General features: G+C 41.6%; 1 protein-coding gene across 1 annotated transcript in view; it reads right to left on the reverse strand.

Annotated features, from left to right (window-relative positions):
* Positions 1 to 19,449, reverse strand: part of MDN1 (midasin AAA ATPase 1) — a 154,186-nt gene that overhangs the window by 103,654 nt on the left and 31,083 nt on the right. Inside the window, exons 10-25 of the mRNA XM_090036605.1 lie at positions 18,801 to 18,994; positions 17,632 to 17,713; positions 15,868 to 15,963; positions 15,262 to 15,374; positions 11,441 to 11,589; positions 11,298 to 11,358; positions 10,558 to 10,769; positions 9,050 to 9,153; positions 7,379 to 7,523; positions 6,589 to 6,685; positions 4,260 to 4,373; positions 3,438 to 3,585; positions 3,185 to 3,295; positions 2,863 to 3,014; positions 1,666 to 1,844; positions 1,062 to 1,270 (exon numbers count right to left, since the gene is read on the reverse strand). Coding sequence (XP_089892731.1) covers positions 1,062 to 1,270; positions 1,666 to 1,844; positions 2,863 to 3,014; positions 3,185 to 3,295; positions 3,438 to 3,585; positions 4,260 to 4,373; positions 6,589 to 6,685; positions 7,379 to 7,523; positions 9,050 to 9,153; positions 10,558 to 10,769; positions 11,298 to 11,358; positions 11,441 to 11,589; positions 15,262 to 15,374; positions 15,868 to 15,963; positions 17,632 to 17,713; positions 18,801 to 18,994 — 2,166 coding nt within the window. The remainder of the gene's footprint in view (positions 1 to 1,061; positions 1,271 to 1,665; positions 1,845 to 2,862; positions 3,015 to 3,184; positions 3,296 to 3,437; positions 3,586 to 4,259; positions 4,374 to 6,588; positions 6,686 to 7,378; positions 7,524 to 9,049; positions 9,154 to 10,557; positions 10,770 to 11,297; positions 11,359 to 11,440; positions 11,590 to 15,261; positions 15,375 to 15,867; positions 15,964 to 17,631; positions 17,714 to 18,800; positions 18,995 to 19,449) is intronic.

Consider the following 19,449-nt stretch of genomic DNA (forward strand, 5'->3'; position numbering starts at 1 on the left):
TTCAAGCACCTACATTGAACACCTTCAAGAGTAAATTGGACGCTTATCTTGCTGGGATCCTATGACCCCAGCTGACTTCCTGCCCTTGGAGGAGGGGGCTGGACTCGATGATCTTCTGAGGTCCCTTCCAGCCCTAACATCTATGAAATCTATGAAATATAAACAGACCTGTCAGCAGTGACCAGAACGTCTGCTGGGAAGGAGGATTTCTATATGCCCCAAGCCCAAACTTCTACTTTCTTGTTGTCCTTCTGGCCCCATGAGTCTTGCATTCAGCTGCCCAGTAGCAAGAGAACAGAAGGGGTGTTCCAATGTAGGAGATTCTACAGCTTGGTGGATAGGGAACTTTCCTGGGAAGCAGACGATGAGGTCTGAATTCATAAAGAGGATTTATAGCTCTCCAATTTCTGGGTAAGTGCTCTAGCTATTAAGCAAAAAGTGAGCACCATCAGCATCAATCCAATTTTCTAAAGAGTGACTGCAGATGCTGCACTGTATATTGAAGTAAATGATGCCTTTGTAAGTGGGCACCTACTGTAGCAGACTTAGAGGGATGTCAGACTCCTCCTAGCTGCTCCCTTGGATTACAATGGAGTTTAGGCAGGAGTTTTAAGTGCCTAACTGCTTGAACTGTATTGCTTCTGATCATGTGCACAGGCCACAGCCCAAAATGGATGAAGCTCTTACAGTGCCCAAGAGCTTTTGTAGCCACGTCACAGAGTCAATCTGGCTTGCTTTGTGTAATTTAGGTACCTACGTTCCACGTAAGTGCTGTTTCAGCAGCTTGTTGACCAATCTGGATCTGGCCTTAAGTTATTTTACCCAAAATTACAAAGGTGACTGTTAGGCTCAAGTGCAGAATCCAGCTTTCCCAAGACAGTCCAGCACTTCACGTCTCAAGCAATCATACTCCCCCTTATTTCACTAGATTTGGGCACTTACTCTATGGCACTTAACATTTTTTTCCACACTGAAGCTATTTGTTCCACTGTAAAGACTGACCAGAAGAAACGCTCCCCCCAGTGTCACTAAAATTCAAAAGAAAAAGAAGTCTAACAAACCTTCCTGCCCCCATAGAGTCCTGGAGGATTCTGTGTAGCAAACAGCATGAATCGAGGGTGTGCCTTGACAAGTTCTTGCGTCTCTGTTATAAACAGTTCTCGATTATCATCCAACAGTCTGTTGAGTGCCTCTAGAACATCTGTGGGAGCCAAATTCAGCTCATCTAGGATAATCCAGTAGCCTTTTCTCATTGCATCAATGAGGACACCTTTGAGGCAACAGAAAAAGTTCTGATTAAATATTTAATTTAAAAGCAAATAATCCATCTTAGCGAGTTTTCTCTTGGTGTAAGAGCTAGATCAAAATAAGTGTGCAGTAAAACTGTTAAACCTTCTTTTTTTTTCCCCCCCTTTCCTTCTCTCAGTGCAATTGACTACGGAACAAGGGATGGAAAAACAAATGAAACACTAAGAAGTCCTTAAAATACATACCCATGTAAAGATAAGCAGTACAAGAAACATTCGCAACTGAATTGTAAGTAATTGTATGGATACATGTCTGCACTGTAGGAACCGTGATTATAAAAAGACTACAGGTGGAAAGGAGGAAAATAAAACAAAAGGGACAGAACTTGAGACATATGTAATAAAAGATATAATTTACCTTCCTTAAAAATCAGCTTCCCATTCGTGTCTGATGTATAACAGCCAATATACTCCTGGATATCAGTATGCTCATGATTGTTAATTCTCACGCAGTGGTTCCCACAAGCAGCAGCCAACCAGTGAATTAAACTGGTCTTACCAACTGAGGTCTCTCCTTGAATCAGCAATGGGTGAGTCCTTCAAGGGTTAATCAAGATAAGAGTTTCAGAATAATATTTTAGATGGGTTTAGCAGTGTATGCTATATGCACATGAGAAGGAAACAGTATCCTTTTGCACTGTCTGAATTTGCACAGGGCTTCATATAATAAACCAAGAAATATTAAGAGATAGCAAACAGACTGACAGAATCTTGCTGTGTCTCTTCTGTTAACTGACTCACCCAAAGGCAGCAAAAGAGGTCAACAATAAAATTAGGAAATTAAATTAGACATCTTTCTTTGCATATGCTAACCATTACCACATGCTGCTTTTTGATTCATTAAGGTATTAGAGGCTTGACGGAATTGGTACTGATAAGCCCCTTGAAGACTGCTTCTTAAAATGTACCACACTGCAACAAGGAATTGCAATTTGGGTGTTCACAGACAAAGGAAAGGAGGTTGGTTTCATGTCTTTTAAGCAGGTAAATAACCCAGCTACTTATGCTTTTGCTGCCTTCATGAAGATGACAGGCATGCATGTACCTACAATCCAGGACATGTGTATCCTACCAGCTTTCACTATTTGTCACCAATCGTTCTTGTACTTAGGAATCCAATACCTGTATGTAGGGCTTTGTACAGGCAATGTCATGGACCATTATCTCTCTCTAAATGACATGCTTTCACGTAATTTTTAAGCGTTGATAAATACTGTGTTACTTAAACATGTAACAGAGCAAAATTAAATTTGTTTATGTGATAAAAATGGTTGACTAATAGTGAACAGTCAGGTATTAAGTGGCAGTGGGGAAATGACTAAATACCTTAACTACATGTTTCCATGCTAGCATTTTCAATAAAACAGGATGTATGATAAATTACCTAAGTACTTGGTTTTCAAATGTAGTGATATGACTATAGCCACTTCACCCTTGATTATCATTTGATGCATGTTTTGGGTGTGACAATAAAATATGAAGCAAAGAAATTTCATCATGCACCAAATTATCTCTTTAATTTAGTATTCTGAAGGGAAAACAGAGACAAACATACCCTGCAGACACAACTCTGACAATATCTTTCAGATTAAGTTTAACAGATGGCGTTAGTACATAAGTGTCATCTATGGTAGGTTCCTTATCCCCCATAGAAATCCAGTATCCTTCTATTTGTATAAATCTTCCTCCTCTGGGTTCTGGTATTGGCTGAAAGACATTACAGAAATAACAGACGATACAAATGGTTTTCACTTGTAACAAAGACAATTATTTCTGTATTAGAATCACAGAGAAGTGCTAGAATGCAACTGTCACAGGGAAAAAATCTCTTTAAAAACCAAATATTAGACCAGCCTAAAATATTTAGAGTTACCTACCTGCTTAAGGAGGCTTTTGATGTTGCCTGAGATCATATGTTGACAAATTAGCTTCTGAACTACTGGGTGAGAAATTCTGTCAAGCTGTGTCAGGAAGCTCAAGCAAAAACCCTAAAAAGAGCAATTATTTTCAATTATCAACTAAAAATTTTATATACATTTTAAAGAGCCATTTCTGTTTGACATTTGTTGACTTTTGCAAATATAACTACCCAAGCAGTGAACTTAGAAACAGACCCAAAGAGAGAGTCACCTCATACAGTGAACGCTGAATGCTGTTACATGGATTTGATGCTGCAAATCTTAAAGCCCTGCAAAGTGTGCGAAGGCTGTAGTGTGGTCTACGGCCAGTCCCATCCACCAGTTTTGTTTGTGCCTCCTTCCTCACAGATAAATAGAAACTAAAGAAAAAACAATAACAAAAAACCCCAGTTACTGTAAAATTAATACTTCAGACATCAAAATATCTTTCAATGGGATTTCACCATTCATGACTTTCTTTTAAAATTCTAAACAACACCCCCCCCCCCACTATGTATGGATTACTGTAAGCCAGCACTGAAGCCCAAGAAATCAAGAACCTACAAAATCACATTTTGCATTTCAGGGGCAATTTGGCTTGCCACACACATTTCTAGGCGTGAACAAAGCCATTTAGACAGATGCAGTTTTTCATGTCTTACTGAAAACCGCATGCCTAAATTTCACATGTTGAAAACGATCTGCTTTATCTAAAGGAAAAAGAAGTTGCAAGCACAGAAACTATTTTTCATCTACAGAGATATTCTGAAAAAACAACTTCCTAGCCTTCTAAATAGAGAACGATGATGCTCATTGTCGCAATGCTTAGAAATTCCTTTTTGATATTTGCAGGTGTGGCAGAAAGAGAAACCTGCTATCAAGACAAGGTAATACCCAGCATCCACAGAACAAGGTTAGGTGTCATTCTTCCTTGACTACCTAAAGCTGAAGAGACTAGCACAAGAACAGAAAATAAAGTAATGGAGCAATAATCTCTTTTGTGACTCATTTTATCAAGACTTCCAAAAGAAGAAAAAGGGGGCCAATAACTTACTTCACAATTCCTTGTATAATATTTTTGCTCACATTCAAGCCTCTCAGGTAGTCCGTGATAAGAATCTGTAAATCTACTTCATTTTGTAGTTCTTCCACATAAAGTTCAGTAAACCTTTGAAACAAAATTGAGCCATTAAGCTGTTACATTTCAACTTTTGATGACAGGTGCATTTTGAAATTTCATGGTATCTCAATAAAGTTTGCATAAAACATACTATTCCAAAACCATAAAAGCAACAACATTATCTCACGTGTCAAAATCAATATCTACTAACTTGTAAGAGGGTGTAACACATAATTAAGGATTAAGAAAACATGGAGCATACCTATTCCAAAAAAAATTTCTCTAAGCAATCATTTAAAAGACAAAATTAGCTTGGCAAGATGCAACAAAAACTAAGCAGGCAAATTTATGTACTTAAACTAAACTACCTCTGAACTATATGCGTTCATTATGGGATTTCATGCTGTCATCTTGTTGACTCCGCATAACTTGTGATTAACAAATATAAAAGCAGAATTTCTATTGGTCTAGAAATGCAACTCGGAATCTGAGAATCAAGCTGGGTTCTTTTCTTTTCATAAATTACCATTCACAATAACGGCTTCTAACAATACTGTGGCAGGGCACTGTTTGTGCCTGCCACTTTTAGGGCCCAGCCAAGCAGCCAGCAGGTGGTTGATTGTAGCGGCCACTTTAGATCCCTGGCTGCCTATATAAACAGAGCAGTTCACTGCTGGCAGGCAGGCAGTAACATTGCCTGGCTTCAAGGCTGCTTGGAACATCCTGGAGGTAAGGGCAGGAGTTGTAGGAGCTTAGAGGCTCCTGGTCCTGGGCATGATCTAAAACTGCACCCTGCTGGGAGCAGGTGGCCTGGTGGGCTCTCATGGCATGGGAGCCTCTAGAAAATGCCAGGCCAGTTACCACCCCGGTGAAAGGTGGGTCGGGGCACCTTAATAACCTCAGCTCCCACAACTGGGTGGGTTACCCGCTAGTAGGGTTCAGAAGGCGGATGCAGGAGTGAGAGTGGGGCGACAGACTCAGAAGCCTGACCTGGGATCCCCCGACTGGTCAATGCTGGGGCCAGGACCAGAACGGTCAAAAGGACCAGAGGCCCACTGCGAGGGATGCCCAGAGCTGAGGGCCTGGGGTTCTGACTGGCCGGGAGGTGAGGCCAGGGCCTGTGTGGCCAAAGGTCCCAGAGAGACCACACCCGTAAGGGGGAACAGCTCAGGAACCTACGTAGCCCAGAATGAAGGCGGAGTAGGCAACCTGAGTGAAGGGATCCAGTTGGGGTCCGGACTGAAGGATTCTGGGACCCAGTGTGGGGCTGGTGACGTTAACAACCATGGATGCCATCTGCGAGGCTTGGGTTGCGGTGCAGGGGAGGAACAGAGCCACAGGTAGCGCTCCCTCGCATCGGGGTAATAAATGGGCAGCCTCCCGCCTAATTAACATCCTAATTAGATAACAAGAAGGAATAGGAGGCAAGAAGGCAGGCGGTTGGTCCAGAAACAGGTGGGTGGGCTGTTGGTAGACTGGCCCCGAGAAGACCACTGTTACAAATATTCTGCCCATTACATGTGTACAATTACACTTTGTGCTGGATGTTTTAGTAGCTCATTTTCCTTCTTACAGCAACAAAATCCTGTTTTTGCCATTAATAACAACATATGTCTGACTACACACAATGAGCAGATCTGCTAGGAAAGATACTGACATCTTTCACAGAACTGTAGAATCATGCGTTCTCTCTTTTCAAACTAGTAACTGTTTTGTAAAAATGTCCTGGCAGTCAGTAGACAAATGACACAGACAAATGGCAGGTCCAGAACTTGCTGATGGGTAACAGTAAAAGAAAGTGCTCAGTTCCCAGTTTCCTTCCCAGGCAATCCTTTTGGCCCCAATATTCCCAACAACATATATCCATTTTCATATAAATTTATCTTCCTTCCAAGTATAGATGAATAAGCAGAGTTCTTTCTAGACCGCATCAACATATGAGTGTAATAAGAGGTACTACCAAGGAAGGGAAAAACCAGGCTATCATTATTGCCCAAAAGGAAAACTACCAACTTTTGCAGCAGTATTCCTAGCTGCTGACAGCAGAAGTGTAAGGAATGATCAAGTCCCAATATAGTATATAATTACTAAAATAGTTCTTTGGGTCCCATGCCTCAGAATCGTACCCGTCCTCCTGTTGTTCCATTAGCATGTCACTGCTGCAAAAAGACAAACGCTTCTCTGTTTTGTGGATTTGTGAAACTAGTCATATTCAAAAGAGTGACTTTTTTAAAACTGGTTTGAACGTAGAAATTTTATCTACCTGTTTCTTATTCCTGGAGGTAGATTTCGCTTCCCAACATCAGTAGCTGGATTCATGCAGGCAAACAAACGGAAATCAGCATGGCGCACCAGGGGCTCTAAAAGAAAGGGGAAATTTAACTTCTGTTCATACAGAAGACAGCCATGTATTCCTCCACTGAACCACTGTGCTATGATACTGCATTTCTTTTCCTACAATGACAGTGTTATAAAATATTTAATGATTCACATTGTTTGAGTTGCATCAAAATAACTCTCTCCTGCACAAGTTGACCCAATTTGTTTCCTTGTAGGATATTTTGCTTAAAAAAAAAAAAAAAAAAAAAAAAAATGTATACTACTAGGCTCATGATCACTCACTCACTCTCAGTAGTGGATGGCGAAGTCAGAGGCTTCTGAAGCTGCAGAATGGTATGAAAACACTATTAAATAAAGTGACAGCTGAGTTCCGCACTAGTTGGCCATTGCTACTATTTGGTTCTAATGAAGTAGTCAGGGCACCAATGCTGCAAATCAAAATAACAAAAGCTGTGGGCAGTTACCTTACTTAAAACTGCATATTTAACTCTGCAGCTTCAAGATTTCTGGTCTCAAGTCCCAATCTTGGCCTGGACAACAACAATTTATTTGCTAACGGCCAAGGCTGATAAACAGAGCCAAGTGTTACCAGCACTCTAGTCCAACTATAATCCAAGCCACTTGTGTGTTCCCAAGTTGGCCTGGCATATGCATTTCTGAAGCACGCTGTGCTAGACACATATATACATCTTAAACAAGTACCATAATAGTACCTGTGTCTCCTCTGTCTAGCAGTACCAGTGAGCCAGATGATCCTTCCAGTAAGCCACTCAGGCATTCTAAAGTCTCTGCTGCAGCCAAGTTAATCTCATCCAGTAAAATCCACTCTCCTTTCTTTACTGCTTGTGCCAGAGTGCCCTAAGAAAGGACCAATTAACATTAGTTATTTTACCATCGATGATGTATCAACACCAAGCATCTACAAAAATATGCCCCGTTTTATAATCTGCGGACCAATTACATGAATGGCAAACCAGAGTACACTTCAGCGATGGCAGCCACACCTTTTCTCAGATAGCAACTACTGCCCAAATAAAATCAGATAGTTTGTTTCTAGTAGCAATCCCTTTACACTCAAACTTTTCAAGTTACCAGATTTGTCTTGCACATTCATTCCTATAACTAAACTTCTTACTTTGTACACCCATATGAAATATTCATAAATTATTTTTCAGTGCACCTACTACTATAGTACCTCTGTCAGCACTGCTACAAGAATGAAACAGCTCATAGTTTACTGTGATGCTAACCTTGTAAAAAAGCTAGTCATTTGCCTGTGCTGCTGTTGCTGTGATAGTCCAGGAAATGCCTGGAGGCAAGGTTTTTATGCAATATCTTTAACTGGATGCACTGTGTACTTGGGAGAGCTCCTGGGCAAACTTTCAAACATCAGGTACCCTCTCTCCTCAGGTCTGAAGGAAAGGCAAAGAAAAAAACCTGCAACTGCAAACAGATTGCTTAAAAGGATGCAGTCGCTGGTTTCTCAGACAAAGTTATGTACTGCTAATTTAAATTCTACTTACATCAGGGGGAATTTTCAGCTATTTTTTTTATGGCTATTCACCTATTAAGACCAGTGATTCTCAACCTTTGTAGACTGAAAATACTTGTTAGAATCAAGGCACACCTCAGAAAATACCAGCTCTTAGTTTTCACTCTTTTATTTTTTACTACAGAAAAATAATAGAACACTTCTTCCTGAGTTATTTACATCAGAAGAACGCGACAGATAAGGACATTTTTGGCACTATGAATTCCTGTTGAAATTTCTTGGTTTATCTTGTGAATCATGTTTGTACACCTAACAATGCTAACGTTGTGCAGCACCCCACAGGACCCTTGAGAGGATCTCAAGGCCTTTGGTTAAGTATTACATATTTGAACAAAGAAAGTGGACTTTGAATAAATGCTGTCAAGTTAGCAAGATTACAAAGAAACTGGGGACCACTAATGAAATGGTTTTGTGTTTTTAGGCTTTAGTGTCTATAAAGAATTTTGTGAATGGTTCAAGTGCAGCACTGTACTGGTACTTAAAAGACTAGAATCCCTTGATAACAATATAGACAACTCAAGTTTTCTCAACAGAGCATTTCTAACCCTGTGTACCAGAGAAGATGGCAAAGCAGTACTGATATATATAGCTCTTAAAATACAATCACTCTGTTTCTTTAGAAGCAATCAGCCAGTTCTCTATTATACACCCTTCCCCACCCACATCTCTTAAAAAAATAAACACACCAAATTCCATATTAGCATCGTGGTTGAAGTTTTACTTCATAAGAACATACTTAGGTTTACTGACATAAGACTTATAACACTGGTTAAATAATCATAAATCTTCCTCCCACACTTCCTCCAAGTGCAAAATGAAAATATGTAAATACCTCTACAAAAGCAAATAACAGAGCATTTTCTGTCATTTTCATCTGTTGATGGGCATGATTCAATTTCAGACCAAATTCATCCCACTTCTCTTTCAGTAGCGAGCCTACAAGAAACAAATCAGATTTTGTATCATCAGAACAATGCAAAAACAATGCTGCCACTTATTTTGTGAAGCTGGACCACAGAGTGCAGTCATGATCAAGTTTGGATGAAATGCAAATATTCAAATTTTAGTGTTTAGATCCCATGAATTCAAAGGAGTTTTAGAATGCACTGTAAAGTAAAGAGAATACACCAGTCAACTTGCCATTCCCTCAAAAACTGACCACTCCCTACACTAACAAATTACTGGACTACTTTCCAACCCAGTGAGATCATGGGGAACAGCTGTGAATAGAAAGGATGAACTCTACAAACCCAGTCTTGGGACAGTGGAAATTAAGACCAAGGAGTTTGGTGGATGGTGGTATCTTTTACTGGACCAACTACATGGTTGGGATAGTTAGACAAGTTTTGAGTACAAGGCATTCTCCGTCAGGCATATCAGATTAAAAAAAAAAACAAAAACAAAAAAACACACACGTTGTTTGGCTATACCAAACATGCATCTTTATGAAGTTCCAATACTGTTACTTGCAGCATAAGTTTTATTTTTTTGATTAAGTTGCTACCCGAGGCAAGAGGGCTTCAAAACAGTATCATGATGTTTTATATTATCATCTTTGGAAGTTCATCTTCTGTTGTTATTTTTTATTATGCCCTCTAGGGACTGCCACTACATAAATGAGCTTTAAAAAAAAAAATCCCCAAATCCAACATCCTCTTTACACTGTAATAAAATGTATGCAACAAAGAAAAAAAAAGGTCGCTTCCCACTGATTGACAGCTACAGTTATGAAATGAACTGCAGCAGTGCCAAAGAGCTCTGACCCTTCAGCAACCCAGGTTATGTAAGCACAGAATACAATAGTTTCCAAAGATCTGATAATCTGAGTATAAAACAAGAGACAACATACACTGAGATAGACAGACAAAGAGGGCACTATAATGAGCCATTATTAGTCAGCATTATTGACAGTGGTATCAGGGAACCAGCACACTAGGTCTTATCAAACTTTCTGTGATAGCTTTGTCCATATTTACAGAGAGCTGCTCCCAAACAGGAAGGTGATTGTGTGAAAAATTCACTTGCAGGAAACGGAGGCTGAAATTCACATTTCAACAGTGAGGGGTGGGGATTGGATGCTAAGGACCTTGAAAGTGAAGACAAGCACCTAATGTATGATGTGAAGGTAGCAACTGGAGGGGGACTATAAAGAGAAGTCCACATCCTGGACTAGGAGAATGATCTTTGATCAGCCTTGTGAATAGATAAGAGAAGGACAAAAACAGTATTTGTCATAGCTGGAGAAAAGCAAGTAATCAAAGAAACTGTGAACACAGAATTAGCTTGCCACACCTCTATGTTCTTCAACAGGGACAGCAGATGCTCAGTCTACATTCTTACCAGATTCACTTTCTTTTGCTTCCTTACTAATGGCAGATTTGTGAATATGCTGCATTAGTTTGAGTAGATCATGCCAACGTTTCTGTCTGTAGCAAGTCTGGATATGCCCCAAGAAAGTTTGATTTTTCTTCCTGGAAAATGTCTGACAGAAAAGTTCTTCAAATGACTCCCGTAAGGGTAACCATATCAGTCTGTTATCCACTGGCTTGTAGCTTGTACAGGAGGAAAAGAGAAACTGGTTACTTTCCATGTGGCCAAAAGGAAAATTCCAGTCAACTGTCAAATCTCACACAACAAGGTTGTTATATAGCCATATACACTCTGGTTTTCTATAACGAAGGTTTTAATTTCTTAATCCAAACAAAGCTGAAGGGATACACATGTAATAATGCTCCTTATGAGAAATTGTTACATGAATGGAACTGGCTACCCATCCTTGCTGTGGTCAGCCAAGGGAACTGAGTATTTCATAACTGCTCAGTCTGCATTAACTATTGACTTTTCCCCGCAACTGGATTATGCTTTATATACAGCCATGTGTATAGAGCCCAGTGGAGTCATTTAGAAGCACAAGCTCCTAAACTTTAGTCATGATAGCAGGGCTCCTGTGCACTGAATTTCGTCTAGGTTGCACACAGGTACATATCTGAATTTCATAAAATTACAGTACGGTACAATTCTGTTTAGAATTAAGTCAGGGCTGATTAGAAGGTTGTATTTATTAATACCAAATGACTCACCCCCCAAGCAGATCTGCAGTGTCACTCTGTTGGTTCATATTAATAACCCTCAAATGGTGCCCTTGAAGTAAAAGAAAAATAGCAGTCATCATTCATGAACTTCCTATTACTCCTGTGTGAGTTACTTTAGCCCAAAATTTTACCTGTGACATGAGCAAGATATTGTACAGTTGAGGTTTTGCCAGTTCCCGTTTCACCCACCAACAGCACAGGTTCTCCCTTGTCAACACAAACAGCAAGCTGCTCAATGAGTACTGAAGACGGCCGTGTGGCAGCAAAGGTTTGCTTCTCCCTGTTGAAACATGGAAAGCAATTCAGGGATAACACACATCAAGAACCTCTGATTTCAATTACTCAGCTTCCCCATCCCCATATTTTTTGAATTCCAATTACAACTTTAAAACAAGAAACTGTGTGGGGCAGGGAGAAAGGGGTGCACAGTTTTAAGGCATGTACCAGGTACAATCTTTTTCTATTTACAATTTAAAAAATTAGGTTTTTCAAAAGAATCCTTTGTTTCGTCTCACACTGCCAGCTTAGTGGAGTTAATGCCACAAGAACAACTGGTTTCTCACATCCTGAAAACACTTGATCTAAGCCAACAAGAGCCATCTACACACAATCAGTCACTCATATCACTGTCCAATCTCTTCCAAACAGCATTTCCAGCTCTAAAATGATTACAAGCTATTCCAACTCAAAAGATGCAAATGTATTCCATGCTTGGGTTTTTAGAGATGCAATGTAAACATCTTGGTCTGAAGGCAAGTAAAGCTAACTGTCAAGGATACAGTAAGTGAGATGAAATCAGACATCCATAACCCTTGCTTAAAATGACCTAAATTTTCTTAACATTTAGGCACCCACAAGGACAGCCCAGCCTGAAGAAAGAAAGCTTTGGGAACGTGAAAGACAGGGGGTGGACAGCAATACGGCACAGGTAAGGAACGGGAAGGTTAGAGACAAAAAGCCCTTTAGGACTTGGAGCGAGGGGGTAGCAAAAGCACCAGTCACAGGGCTCAAGCGCCTATATACTAATGCTAGGAGCATGGGGAACAAGCAGGATGAACTAGCGCTCCTGGTTGCACTAAACGACTACGACTTAGTGGGGCTGACGGAAACCTGGTGGAATTCATCCCACGACTGGGCGGTACATATTGAGGGCTATAGATTGTACAGAAAGGACAGAGTGGGGGAAAGGGGGGGAGGGGTTGCGCTCTATGTTAAGGAGCAATATACATCAACCCTCATCAAGAAAGAATCAAAGGATGAGGAAGTAGAAGGACTGTGGGTTAGGCTACATGGGGGGCAAGGAGAAAAGGATTTGGTGGTAGGGGTCTGCTACAGACCCCCACATCAAGGGGAAGAAATAGATTTGGGGCTCCTGAGGCAACTCTCGGAGACCATAAAAGCTAAAGAGGCGGTGGTCATGGGGGACCTAAACTACCCGGACATCTGCTGGGAGACACAGACAGCAAAGTCCCACCACTCACGCAGGTTTCTAACCTGTGTACAGGACCTCCACCTGACGCAGGAGGTACATGGTCCCACTAGGGGGAATGCCTTACTGGATCTGGTATTGGCAACGGGGGATGATATAGTAGGGGACCTACAGATCGGTAGCCATCTGGGGGACAGTGATCACCTAAAAGTACAGTTCAACATAAGGCGTCGAGTGGGTAAGGTAACCAGTAGGGTGAACGTGCTGGACTTTAGGAAAGCTGATTTCAGCGAACTCAGGCGATTAGTGAAGGATGCACTGCAGAGTAGTAGTTTTGAAACGATGGGAGCCCAAGAAGGGTGGCTGTGCCTTAAGGAAGCTATCCTTCGAGCACAAAGCGAGACGATCCCCGTGCGAGGTAAAAGAGGGAAAGGGGCCAGGAGGCTTCCCTGGCTGACCAGAGAAATCCAGGGCAGACTAAGGGCCAAAAGGGGAGCACATAAAAAGTGGAAACAGGGAGAGATCACCAAAGAGGAATATACCTCTTCTGCTCGTGCTTGTAGGGAGGCAGTTAGACAGGCCAAAGCTACCATGGAGCTGAGGATGGCAACCCAAGTAAAAGACAATAAGAAATTGTTTTTTAGATATATAGGGAGTAAAAGGAAGGCCCAGGGAGGAATAGGACCCCTGCTAAATGGGCAGAAACAATTGGTGACGGACAGAGGGGACAAGGCTGAACTCCTCAACGAGTTCTTCGCCTCAGTGTTCCTAAGCGAGAGGCATGACAAGTCTCTCACTGGGAGTGTAGGGAGGCAGCAGCAAGGCACCAGACTTCCATGCATGGACCCTGAGGTGGTACAGGGTCACTTAGAAGAACTGGATGCCTTTAAGTCGGCAGGCCCGGATGAGCTCCATCCGAGGGTACTGAAGGCACTGGCCGACATCATTGCAGAGCCACTGGCGGGAATATTTGAACGCTCGTGGCGCACAGGTCAAGTCCCGGAGGACTGGAAAAGGGCCAATGTGGTTCCCATTTTCAAGAAGGGGAGGAAGGAGGACCCGGGTAACTATAGGCCAGTCAGTCTCACCTCCATCCTTGGCAAAATCTTTGAGAAAATCATCAAGGCTCACATTTGTGAGAGCCCGGCAGGACAAATTATGCTGAGGGGAAACCAGCACGGGTTCGTGGCAGGTAGATCGTGCCTGACCAATCTAGTCTCTTTTTATGACCAGGTCACAAAACGCCTCGACGCAGGAGGAGGGGTGGATGTCGTATACTTGGACTTCAGGAAGGCCTTTGACACGGTATCCCACCCCATACTGGTGAACAAGTTAAGGGGCTGTGACTTGGATGACTGCACAGTCCGGTGGGTGGAGAATTGGCTGGAGGGTCGCACCCAGAGAGTCGTGGTGGATGGGTCGGTTTCGACCTGGAAGAGTGTGGGCAGTGGGGTCCCGCAGGGCTCGGTGCTTGGACCGATACTCTTTAATGTCTTCATCAGCGACTTGGACGAGGGGATGAAATGTACTCTGTCCAAATTTGCAGATGACACTAAGCTATGGGGCGAAGTGGACACGCTGGAGGGCAGGGAGCAGCTGCAAGCAGACCTGGACAGGTCAGACAAGTGGGCAGAAAACAACAGAATGCAGTTCAACAAGGAGAAATGCAAAGTGCTGCATCTAGGGAGGAAAAATGTCCAGCACACCTACAGCCTAGGAAATGACCTGCTGGGTGGCACGGAAGTGGAAAGGGATCTTGGAGTCCTAGTGGACTCCAAGATGAACATGAGTCGGCAGTGTGACGAAACCATCAGAAAAGCCAATGGCACTTTATCGTGCATCAGCAGATGCATGACAAATAGGTCCAAGGAGGTGATACTTCCCCTCTATCGGGCGCTGGTCAGACCGCAGCTGGAGTACTGCGTGCAATTCTGGGCGCCGCACTTCAAGAAGGATGCGGATAACCTGGAGAGGGTCCAGAGAAGGGCCACTCGTATGGTTAAGGGCCTGCAGGCCAAGCCCTACGAGGAGAGATTAGAGAAACTGGACCTTTTCAGCCTCCGCAAGAGAAGGTTGAGAGGCGACCTGGTGGCTTCCTATAAGTTCGTCAGGGGGGCACAGAAGGGAATTGGTGAGTATTTATTCACCAAGGCGCCCCCGGGGGTTACAAGAAATAATGGCCACAAGCTAGAAGAGAGCAGATTTAGATTGGATATTAGGAGGAACTTCTTCACAGTTCGAGTGGCCAAGGTCTGGAACGGGCTCCCAAGGGAGGTGGTGCTCTCCCCTACCCTGGGGGTATTCAAGAGAAGGTTGGATGTGTATCTAGCTGGGGTAATGTAGGCCCAGCACTCTTTCCTGCTTATGCAGGGGGTCGGACTCGATGATCTATTGAGGTCCCTTCCGACCCTAGCATCTATGAATCTATGAATCTATGCTGCTTCTACTCTCTAACTCCCAGTGCATTCTTTTGCCACATAAAACACATGTCCGAGAGGAAAGGTTATAGAAGAGGTGGACTACCTTTGTACAAGAAGTGCCTGGCTTTGTTTCCGCTTCAGCCACACTCTTCCCACAGACACTCCCTGCTCCCTTATTAGAATTTCTGGTTTATGAAGACGACAGTAGTACTCAGCCTGCAGAGAAAGCATCATTATTTCCACTACATAGTTTCGCTTGCTATGGTATGCTAAGAACACCCCCCTACGTTTTCTGTGGTGTCTCAGTGGGACTAGTTCATTTGATCATGTTTGTATACTTTCACTCAAAATACTTCACAGACTTGAACCTTCTACTCCTCCTCCACTCCAGAGGTCCTTTTCCCAGAGTGCAAGTACTGTTTTTCCTCTGTGTTGCTTATGGAATCTGTGCTGCTATCATTCTCTTTTATCTACCACCCACTGAGGTCAATCTGCATCTCAGAAGTGAATTGGTTTAACTTGTGAGGCTATATCAATATTTATGTACAAAGATACGCAGCAGATTCAAGCTGACACCACCTATATTTCTAAGAAGGATTTCTCCAACTAATATTCACTTTATTCCTCATCTTCTGTTTACTTTTTTAAACTTTTTTACTATTTTAAAGATTATCAATAAAACACCACAGTAGTCATTCTCTCAATATACCTTTTTTTTGGAAATATTTAATTTGCTTCCAATAATTTCTGCCATTTTCTGTCTGCTCCCTGGGTTGGACAGCATAGCTGTGAAACAATCCATTGCCTGTTAAGGAAAAACCATCACATAGAATATCATTATATTCTTTGATTAACTTAGTAAAACTTGCCAAATACCACCATTTCAATTACCATGGGCCCAACTCAGAGCCAAATGAAGTGAATGGAATTTTTTCTACTGATCTAGTTCCAAAAGTCTCAAGCAGAGCTCAGAAGGAGACATACAAACCTTTCAAAAATAACCTAAAGTAACTTTTCTATAGCTAAACATGTTGGGAGTTTCAAAATCATATTTGTTCAGCCTCTCTGTGTTTTGTCACTCTGGCCCATGACACACCCTACCTTAAATCTTCCACCTATGCAGGACTGAAAAATGCCTATCCTGACTTACAGACCATGGCAGGGGAAGAGGGAAAGACTCATAGCTGGGAATAAAAGAAGACATTTTAAATTTCCTTACCAACAGTAAAGATGGAGAATTAGGGGGAGGGGAGCAAAAATGCATACCATTTAATCAGTTTATCTAACCTCAAGAAGCCTGATTATATATGGATACATGCATACACAGAATAATCATCATGTGATAAATTTAAGAGACATGTGAATTGAAATTACCACATGCCAATTACTGCATCAATTCCAAAAATGGCACCAGCAGAGGCTAGATACAGTCCTGAACAGGCCACTGAGCAGCCTTGCAACTATGACATTTGTCTTTAGAAAAAAGTCCCTGCAGTGATAAAACCAGAGTTTTGTTGGTCTGGGAGAGAGAGATTACCATCTTCCAGATCAGCCTAGTATCCACTTACATTGGAGAGGCCTCAGATTTAATAATATCACTATGTTCAATATTTAGAAAAGCTGCTCTGTGCACATTCTAATTTCCCTCTCGTGTCGAAGCTTGCACAGTTTTATTTAAAACAAGAACAACATTTGGATTACAAGTGCAGGATATAAAAACATTTTCCCAATTGTTTCTGCTTTTATAAAAAGGCTGTCTCTAACACAACATCTTCCTAACATAACATACTGGGCACATCTACACATCACCCTACAGCGATGTAGTGACATCACATCACCATATGGCACTCAACGGCAACATAGCAATCACATGGGTCTACATGTGATCAGCAGCAAGGTCAACGTAGTGGCTTGTTCCCCTAGTATAGTGTGCTGCTACAGTGATGTAGCAATGAAATCTGACCATGCACCATGTGCACAGTGCAGTAACCACCCATACTGTGCCGTGCTTTTGTGTGTACAGAAAGAAGTACTAAAGCACAGTGCTGTAGCAATGTTGCCATTTAGTGTCATGTGGACACACCCTTTGTGTAGCAAACAGAACATATAGCAAGAAGGAGTAGTACGAAGTTTAAAATGGACCTGTTTTCAGACAATGCCTGTTTCAGACGCTTCAGGTTTCAGACACTTCCAGAAAAGGAGCAATGTAGCTCAAGCCACACTGGACCACCAAATATTGAAGTCCGAAGACTAGAATTAACATTCAACATGAAACTATACACATTTTCCCCTCACCTAAGGTGTAAGGGATGCCTCTGACATGCTTCTGTCATTGTCCCAGTCAGTCACTCCAACTAGTGCCTAAGGGAAGACTCTACATAATTTTTTTCCAAAATGCTGTTTTTAAGGACTTAAGGGAATAATGCCAAAAACATTAGTAAACAATTCCAAGATGAACTGAATCTCATCTTACCTCTTGGAAAACATTCACTGTTGTGGTTGAAGAAGAGCTGTCAAAGTTGTAAGCAACTCTACTGCACCAATTCAATAAATCTCTAAAATAAGAAATGGGAATAAATAGGTTAGGTAGAGCTGAAGAACAGTCATACAAAACTACTCTTTTGCCCTATTCATCTCAGCCTATTTAATCTGCATTTTTCTTGGTAATTCATTTTACTGTCATTCAGATGCAAGGTTTTTTTTTTTTTTTCAAATACAAATAAAGTTTCCCTAATACACTCCAATGAACAAATGTCTACTTAAACAGCAACAGTGTCCAATTCAAACTAGCACATATCAGAAAATGAGAAACACAAATTGCAATAATATGTATAAATTAAAGTATTATAAAAAAAAAAAATCTTACTTCTGATCTCTCTATGGTCATCAGCCCCAAACTGACAAACAATTAAAGGCATCTTAATTATAATTATGCAAACAATTGTGTATAGTTTGAAAGTCCTGAAACATTTGGTACTGGTTCCTATTTCACCTGCTGGACATCAAAGAGTGAAATTGCTCAGGGCATGGACACATGTAACACTTATACTGGTTTAAATGTAGTTTAAACCTGAAGTTGACAGACACACAAACCTGTTGAATTGGTATAAAGCTACTTGGAGTGGTTAAAAAAATATACCTGAAAAAAATCAAGTATTTTGAACCAATTCACTGAAAACCAGCTCATGCATGGGTACAAGTGATCCTCACTCACTTGCCCACTGAAAGGCATGCTGAGCCAGGTGCTCACTCCAACCCCCTGGGGTCAGAGCCAGAGCACTTCACACAGTTGTGAACTGGTTCTCAATTACTGCCATTCTGTAGCAGTTTGCTGTGTGTCTCCACACCCTTAATCTCTGAAAAACTGTTTCTTTTCCAACGGGCTTTTAGTCTTACCCTTGACAGAAAGTCACAAGAAGCAGAAAGGAGGTAATGTTGTTGTTAAAAGGTAAGGGAGCGAGAGTCTTAAAACACAACTTCAAATTGAAAAAAAAAAAGAAGGAAAGTTTTAAAGTCCCTTAATTTTTTTTTAATTGCTGGTTAATCATTTTAATGGTGTCCCTCTCCTTTTCCTCCCTCCCCCAAAAATAGAATTACTATACCAGCTAACTAAATTCTCTCTCAATAAAAGAAGAATACTACCTCAGAGATGGTTCTCGACCCTCCAGACTTGGCCCTTTATTTTCTGTTCTTGTTTCGGATAGATCTTCTGCTATTTGCTTGGAACCAGAAGAACTGCTTTCTGATATCTGATGTTTGTCTCCGGTCAGCTGAATATAAATGTCTAACAGACGACTGGATACAACAGCAAGATTAGGGTATCTGCCCTGAAGAACCTGTGAGAGACAGGAATTGTAATCTGTATAAAATCAGAAGCCAATTGGTAGTCACAGAGATTTAATTACAGTACGCTCCCATAATTGTTCCTCAAGGCAGCAACTTCCAGATAGAATTGTTCCCTAAAATGGGAATCTAGTTACATAAAAAGTTGAACGCTATTCTGGCAAAACAACTAATCTGCTTCAGCGAAATCAATCTCATGACTTACAGTAGTGGTTTTCAACCTTTTTTCATTTGTGGACCCCCCACCCCCCACTCAAAAATTCAAATGAAGTGCAGACTGTTACCTGCCAGCTCTGTCTTCCTGACAGAGGTCTGGCATCCAGCTTGCTGGATTTACAAAGGACTTTTTCTATTTCCCCCTGCCACACACACACCTCATTTAACCAAATCTAAGCAGAAGAAAAGTTTAATAGACATTTCGGGCCATACATTCCCTGGCCCCACTATG

The sequence above is a fragment of the Crocodylus siamensis genome, chromosome 1 (assembly GCF_052110815.1).
Source record: "Crocodylus siamensis isolate JL-2025a chromosome 1, ASM5211081v1, whole genome shotgun sequence".
Lineage (NCBI taxonomy): Eukaryota > Metazoa > Chordata > Crocodylia > Crocodylidae > Crocodylus > Crocodylus siamensis.